The 8199-nt window shown below is 33.8% G+C and overlaps 1 protein-coding gene across 1 annotated transcript; it reads left to right on the top strand.

Moving 5' to 3' along the window:
• Positions 1 to 1214: 1214 nt before the first annotated feature.
• LOC103570533 (corepressor interacting with RBPJ 1-like) lies at positions 1215 to 2139 on the top strand. The gene is made up of 2 exons (XM_008548307.1): positions 1215 to 1640; positions 1714 to 2139. Exons 1-2 carry the CDS (start codon positions 1215 to 1217, stop codon positions 2137 to 2139), a joined length of 852 nt encoding a protein of 283 aa, XP_008546529.1.
• Positions 2140 to 8199: the final 6060 nt, after the last annotated feature.

Here is an 8199-nt window from a genome sequence, read left to right on the forward strand (position 1 = left end):
CAGGTCGGTAATTAGAAAAGTAAATGCCTACGTCACCTGACGTACAGGCTGGGACGTAACAGTACGGACAGTAGCAGATTTGATCAAACTGGCGAATGACTACGAGAGGGTCCTAATCCAAGAGAAGAACTACAAGCCACCAATGGGGACACAGAGAAATAGCGCAATCTCAGCAATAGCGTTCAAGACGGACAAAATGAAGAAGAAGAACGAAGAGGTTAGTACGATCAACCAGCCATATATACCAGGCGAATCGTGTTGGAGATGCAGCCAACGAGGACATTTCAAACCAGACTGCAGAAATGAATGGAAGAAGTTTTGCATCAGATGTGCACAAGCAGACGTGTTCTCCAGGGATTGTACATGCCTGGATCCGGGAAACTTCAAAAGGGTTGACAGGAATGGGCCAGCCGGTCAACCCCAACGGCAGAGCCAAACGATGTACGCAGAAGACAGACAGAGAGGCCAGCAACAGCAAATGATCAAACAAATGCAGCAGCAGGACATGAACTTCGGCAGCAGAGAACTCATTCAAGCACCAGAGCAGCAGTTCACTCCAGCAACCAACCAAACTCAAGGAGAATGCAGAATCAACGACCCAGGGAACCAGTAAGAGGAGTAGACAAAAACCGGATGTGGTACTATAAGAAGAGTGACGAAAGGCTGTACACAGACGTAATTGTGGGAAATTACGTAATCCAGGCATTAATGGACACAGGGGCCACAAGATCCTGTATAAACGGAGAGACATGGGGAAAGATTCAGAGTGCAGATAGGAGTGTGGAGTACCAGCCAAGTAACATAGTAGCAGCTCAAGCGGATGGCAGCAATCTACCAATCACTGGAGTGGCGAAAATAAGAGCGCAGATATTTGGTGAAGTAAAGAAGTTGCAATTCAGCATCATTCCATCTATATCAAAGCCGATGATTCTAGGGATGGACATATTAGCTAAGATGCAATTCAGCTTACAATTGAGGCCTCTATGGGAGACAAACAAGCGGTCGGAGATTCACATAGTCAACAGTGTTGACAAGCGGGCAGATGATGAAAAACAAAAAGAGAAGATGCGGAGGGTCATCATGAAAGCGGTAGAAGAAATAAGAATCGAGAGTGGCGAAGTCAGAACTTGCGAGCTAATAAGTGACGAGAGTGTCGAAGTCGGGACTCGCGAACCAATAAGAATCGAGAATGCGAAGTCGGGACTTGCGAGCCGATGAGAGACGAGTGCGGCAGAATCGGAGTCTGCGAGCCAATAAGAATCGAGTACAGGAGAATCGGGACATGCGACCCAATCAGAGACGTCGTCGGGACCTGCGATCCAATGAGAGGGCTAAAAAAGGAATCAAAAAGAGAGGGTACAAATGAATGGAGAGTGGGGATTCCGGCTATAAAAAGAGCAACGCACAAGGACCGTGATCAGTACGCAGTCAATCTTCAAGAAGTTATCAAATCACTTCAACAGCAGCAGAACGAGATGATTGAGTCCAGCGGTCCGGAGCGAAAGAAATTTCGAAAGGAGAAGGATGGTTCGGAGTTACCATCATCAACATTATCGTCCTCCTCCTCCACCTCAGCGTCATCGTCATCCGGGACAGTGTCTACTTCATCATCGATAAGGAAGGCGACCAAACTAGACGAAGTAGCTACCACTGGAAAAGAAACGAACGAGAACGATCCTCCTGCCCACAATACTTACAAACTTGGGTTTGCAGCTGACACCGCCAACAAAACGTTCGCCGAGAAAGTTACAACCCAAGGTAGAAATAATGATTAAGGCTGAGACACCATCAGCTGTGATCCCGCACAAACCAGTGCAGCCACAAGACAAGAAACGGAAGGAACTGGAGAAAAGGGAGCTGAAGACAGTTGAAGAGAAGCCACCCAGAGAAAGAAAAAATGAAAAAGAAGTCTTGACACATGCAAAGAGGGATACTAGAAAAGAATCAGCAAATTCATCGTCGCCAGTCACGAATACAGTACAGGCAGCCAAGACGCCCAGTGAAGGCGCAGAGGAGAAGAAGCCATCTACCAGAAGGGACAAAATCAGAGATCGCAGAGACAGCCGGGAACATGAGCGGTACAAAGAAAGGCGACATCAGGGGTATCATTCGAGAGATTTAATGGCCAATCCGCAATAACATTTAAGGGTTGTATTTTAAGTTTAGAAGTAAGTTGAAACGTTACAAACTGAATAAGTCTATTGTTACGTCCAGCTCAAATGCTGAACATTATTGTTTCTCTTTATTCTTTTAAAATTTATTTTACTTAAATTTATTCATTAAAAAAAATACGTGGCGACCAGATTTTTTTTTTTTTTTTTGATAACCTTGGAGTGATAATAAATAATGTAGTTGTAAAATGTGTTTAGGATTAGTAAATTTGTCTAATCTGACGCACGTGGAAATTCTAGAGCAAACTACCAAATGCATTTTTAATGACCCCTCAGGTCACAATAGAATGAAGGCCCAAAGAACATCTGGAAACACTTTCCGTAAAAATTAACAAAAATATTTTATCAACAAAAGTGTACTTAAAATATTTTAAAAGAAAAATTGAAAGTTTAACAATGACTCATTGTTAAATAAATAAAATAAACAAAGTATATAATCTTATAAGCCCTTATATTTTTAAATGCACTTTTATAGATGATACTTCGGTGTCCACGTAAACGTAAAACAGATACTCGAAGAAATGAATTTAATGACACGTGGTCCAGAATATTCCAATGAATGATATTAAATGCATTAAACTCTAAATAAAAGACTTCTATCAAGGAATATTCACATAAATAATATACAAAATAAATTTTACTTAAAGGAATTCAAATAAATAATTTATTAATGGAAAAGGCAACAAAAAAAATTATTTGAATAAATAATATCAAAATGAATAATAATTATTAACTAATTAAATAAACTAACAATATTTACATGAGTAAATTTATAAGAATACGTACATGAATTGGCGGGACGCCATTCAATGACACTTTTATGGAAATAAATAAATAAGTTAATTAATAAAATTCAAATAGATTGTCATCTAACGACTCAAATTATTCAATTTTAGGTAGTTTAAGTTTAATATTTTGATTCTATAGTTGAATTTGAATCGTTGCGCGGGCATTCCGCCATTTCGCCGATGAGACGGCAGTCCGTGCACAGTGCTAGCGCATGCGCACAGAGTATGAGAGAGCACGTGTGTGGATTTATTTATTTTTATAATTTAAAAATACAAATAATTGACTTTTGTTTATTTTAAGTATTTATTTATAATTTTGAATTAGTTGAAATGCATAATCCAGCGTTATATTATGCCCCAACAATTGTCAACATATTACTTTGTTTAAACTTGTCATCCAACTGATGACGTTAATTGATGTTTATTATTTGGAAAGAATGTTTATTTAATTTATTGTTCACTATTAAAAACCCAGATTATATGACGAAATGGGTCATATAATTAAATGATTTCTCATGTATCATCCAGTAGTTGAGAATTTATGTTTTATATTTTATATTTTTAATTTAAGTAAGGCCCAGGGCTGACAAAAGTAATTAAAATAAAAATTAAGGGCGACGGTGTCGCCACGTGTCCGACGACCAACAGGTGGAGGTTGAGATAATTAATTTAGAAAGATACGGATAAGCATTGTGTACGGACGTGATTTCTGTGACATCGGGTTTTATTTTTTTGTTGCTAAGCAATAAAGTTATTAAGCATAGTAATTAATTCAAAAATTGTTGAGTATTATTTCTCTTGCTGATCATTTGCTGATTTTGAGTAAGCACTCGGTATTTGTTTTGCTGGATAATATACTTTCACGTGTAAACCTCTCCCGGTAGTTGTTGGTCGCCGCGGAGAAAATTATTTATTTGTATTTATTATTTATTTATTGAATCATACATGAGAGAATTATTATTAATTATCATTAAATATTATTTCGTATGTTGGGGAAAATATTTGGTAATTAAATATATATATATATTGATAAAGCGTACGCAACGTCGTAAAACGTTGCCGGTACACACACATATATATATATATATATATATATATATATATATATATATATATATACCGGTAGTATATATAGCTATACAACACACGCAGTACTTGAAAATTCTTCGAGTCTGATCTCATGATTTAATCATTTACTCGAAGTATTTGAAATATTTTTTTTGGGTTCTCACTAAAATTATTATCATCGTAAATTATTGCCATTGTCTAATAGTATTATTGTTTTATTTTATAATATTTAAAGAAAGTAAATAATTTATTATTTTTGATTTATGTACCCCAGTGGTTAGAAAAATTATTGAAGTATTATTTTTATATTACAATTATTAATTTATTTCGACACGTATAAATTAGTATGTGGGTGAAGATTATTATTATTGAGTATGAGTGAGAATTAAGAATACCGTATCTTTCTCTCTCTCACGAGTGGTGGGAGATATATATGAAAAGAAATATTATATTAATATTATTTATTTTCTGGGAAAAAGTTAAGTGAAATAATTGGTTTCTTTTATTTAATATTAAAATTAACAGTGTTAATTAAATTAAATTATATTTATCTAGGGTTGAATTTATATAACGTTATTATTTTTTTTTATAACCACGGAGTGTCATTATCGTGGTTAATTTAACAAAAACTATTTATTGTAAAATATTATTAATTATAGTGATTATTGTTTAAAATTAAAATACGGAAACCAACAGCTGTCGGGGAAAATTTAATATTTATGTTCCCTGGATCTTTTCCTACTAATTAATTTCATTTTTCTGATATTATTTATTATTTGTAATATAATTATTTATTATATATTTACTGTTTTTCTTTTTCTTATTATTATTCATTTTATTTTATTTTTCTCAATTGTTTGTCCGCTTTGTCGTGAGTCACTTGCTCGGATTTTCCTTCGCAGATTTTCCCCTGAATAAAATTTTGTCCGTTTTAGGATAAACGGTCTGGCGCCTGCGTGCACTAACCCAGCCTGAGGAGCTGGTTCAGGCACACCAAGAATTTATTATTTGTAATTTTATTATTGTTTAAACTTATTATTTATTTTAATTTGAGGGAAATATTTAAAATCATTTATTAGTTATTATTTATTATTATTATTTTAACACGTTGGTGACCGCATACGGTTTACCGGTTGATCCGCGTCTCCGTCGCGGAAATTAATTACGGTATACGTTATAAGATTAAAATTGTAAGAATAAATATAAAATTTTATATAAATAATTAAATAAATTAATAAAACTCAAATAAATAAAAAATTATAAGAATAAATATAAAATTTTACATAAATAATTAAATAAATTAATGAAATTTAAAAAGTAAAAACTATGAGAATAAATATAAAATTTTATATGAACAAATAAATTAATTAATAGCATTCACATAAGAAAAGATTCATGCAAACAGATACAAAATTTTATATAAAGAAATAAGTAAACCGATAAAACTTAAAGAAATAAAATTTATATAAATAAATAAGAGTAAATATTCATAAGGAAAATTTATAAAATACATATAAATTTCTATTATTATAAATCAATTACAATATCGTTATACACAGAATATTGTGTATGTGTGGATGCGCACACACATAGGTCTGCATCGGGGTATGCTTTTACCACTTCCCTAGCGGAAAATCCTATGGAAAGGGAAAGGACCCAACGGAACTGTGTTCCAATTGGACACAGTTTTCCTCCAAATGATCCACCAAATAGGACCCGATCGGGAAATATAAAAAGTGTAGACACATATCAATCACGCTCAGTTGTCAGTTCCGGGTCAGTAACGACAGTAAAATATACACTAGTTCCGTATTAGTTTTTCATTTACAAGTGTTCTCACACTTTACACTAGTTCCGTACTAGTTTTTCATTCACAAGTGTTCTCACACTTTATTATTAATTTTCATTTAATTGTGCAAGTGTCCTCACACTTTATTTTATAACTATATTACTATTATTTAGTAAATATTGTGTCAGTAAGTTCAGAAATATTAAGTTAACGCCGGAATCAATTGTAATCGCGAATAATACAGTAAATTCAGTGTAAACCAGAAGTATACTTTAGTCTCAACAACTTCAGGTACTGAAAATTTAAGTTATATTTTCTTTGTATTCAAACAAATTTCCAATCAACGAAATCTCCTACGAATCATTTTATGTTATTGAAATAATTTAATAGAGAATATTTCATTGTAAAAATTCTAATTATACGAGAGAGTGTAGACACGTGGCCACCTTTATCCCCGTTATAATTTTGAATTTATGATAATTTGTGTCTATGTTATTAGCGTTGGCGGGTCGCCTCCTAATACATTTATCAGATATTTTAAATTTTGAGATCTATTGTAATCATAGCATTAGAAGTTTTAATCGTAGAATATATAATAGTTGAATTCATATTTACAACATTTTTTATTTCGAAAACCCTTCCAGATATTTACTCAGTGTGGTCCCGGTCTATTGGTCAAAAGACTAGGGCCGAAAATAATGATAATAACTTGTCCAACATCACAGTACAAGCTACTAGTTGAACATAACACTTTTCTTTTAATTTATTTGGAATTTCTATACATAGCTATGTATATATTGAAAAATTTTAATATATGGCCATATATAATTCTTTTTTTCCGGACAATTAAATAAGTATTTGATAATTACAATTATTTCTATTCTATTCAATTAAATGAAATAATAATAATAACAATAAATGTTTTTATCCGTAGCCGCTGTGTTGCGGTGGTGTTGCGGCAGAGATTTTTATAAAATTATGATAGCTTGCAGCGGTGTTGCGGCGACGGTTTGGATAAAAATAAACAGCGTGCAGCTGTGTTGCAGCGGTGTTGCAGCTATGACGAGAGAGAATAAGAATTTAGCGTGCGGCGATTTTGTCCTCCAAACGGCTGTGTTGCAGCGGTGTTGCGGCAGAAGATGAAAATTTAATTTTTAAATGTCAAATTTTATTTTTACTCGGAATACCGTTAGAAATGGAATTCAAAGCATGCTAAGTGTTTGGTAATTATCGATTACCAATCTGAATTTCCCGCGATCCGGCGGGAGTTCAGCCGCTAGCGCCCATCCGGTGACGCAGCTAACTCACCCCCGGCAACCGTTTTTCTCTTTGCTGCTACGACGCTGTCAACAGTGAATTCCTTTCTCAACGTACAAAACATTTTTCACCGCAAATTATTTCACCCTGTCAAGGATTAAGAAGTTTCCAGAACGTGCTTAATTCACCAGGTAACCATCTTGCCAAAATAATTTATTAGATAGTTCTGATTCAGTCGCCATCGGCTCAACATCATTAATTCTAACCTGTTCACGACACGTGGCTTGACCACGGCGACGTTTTTTCTAAGTGCTGCTCGGATCAATCGTGTATAATTGTTATTGACAATTAATATTTAACTTAATCAATATTGCTCAATTAATTTATAATTAAATATGACTGTGCAATTGATTTTGTGATCATGTGCTCGGATCAACGTCTGCTACGCTCGGCCCGGACTGGTATTTCCACCGGGTTCCTATACTTAAATTACCTACAAATAAATTCTGTTCAATTAATTAATAACTAATTAAGTTGTGTAAACAGTTGTTACGCTCGGCATGGTGTGATACACACATCCATGTTCAATTACTCGGATCAACTCAGTGTATTCCTACGATTTCTGATCGGATCGATTACATATATAAATCTGTTCAGTAACTAATAATTACTTAAATTATAACATTTGTTACGCTCGGCGTGGTGTGATACACACATCCATGTCCTACTCATCGGATCAACTCAATACATTCTTAATTCTTACAATCGGATCAAATTTACTTTTGTTCAAGTTACTGTGCTGTGATATTGTTAATATATTAATTGTTTTTTTTTTATACTTGACTATTATTATTTCACGACCTTCTAACACCCAGTTCCGGAAATTAAATAATTAAATTTGTAAATAGATAAAGTTTTTACACTAAGAATGATTGATGAATGAGATTATAAAAAGTTTTGATCAGGGAGTTTAATTTCGGACCAAATGACGATAATTTTGATCGGCTGCTGATGTAATAAATTAAAGTGTAAAATTTGTATTGACATACCATAATATTTCGGATATATTAAATTTCGACGAAAGAAAATACGAAAACTACGAAATACGAAATTTTCGACCATCTAA

Source organism: Microplitis demolitor, chromosome 9 (genome assembly GCF_026212275.2).
Source record: "Microplitis demolitor isolate Queensland-Clemson2020A chromosome 9, iyMicDemo2.1a, whole genome shotgun sequence".
Classification (NCBI taxonomy): Eukaryota; Metazoa; Arthropoda; class Insecta; order Hymenoptera; family Braconidae; genus Microplitis; species Microplitis demolitor.

Bases quoted from the DNA above. Each gene is read 5' to 3' on its own strand.
- LOC103570533 (XM_008548307.1), top strand. From the start codon at position 1,215: ATGAGAGACGAGTGCGGCAGAATCGGAGTCTGCGAGCCAATAAGAATC. The intron at 1,641-1,713 runs GTAGCTACCACT...TTGGGTTTGCAG, and splicing joins AGGCGACCAAACTAGACGAA to CTGACACCGCCAACAAAACG.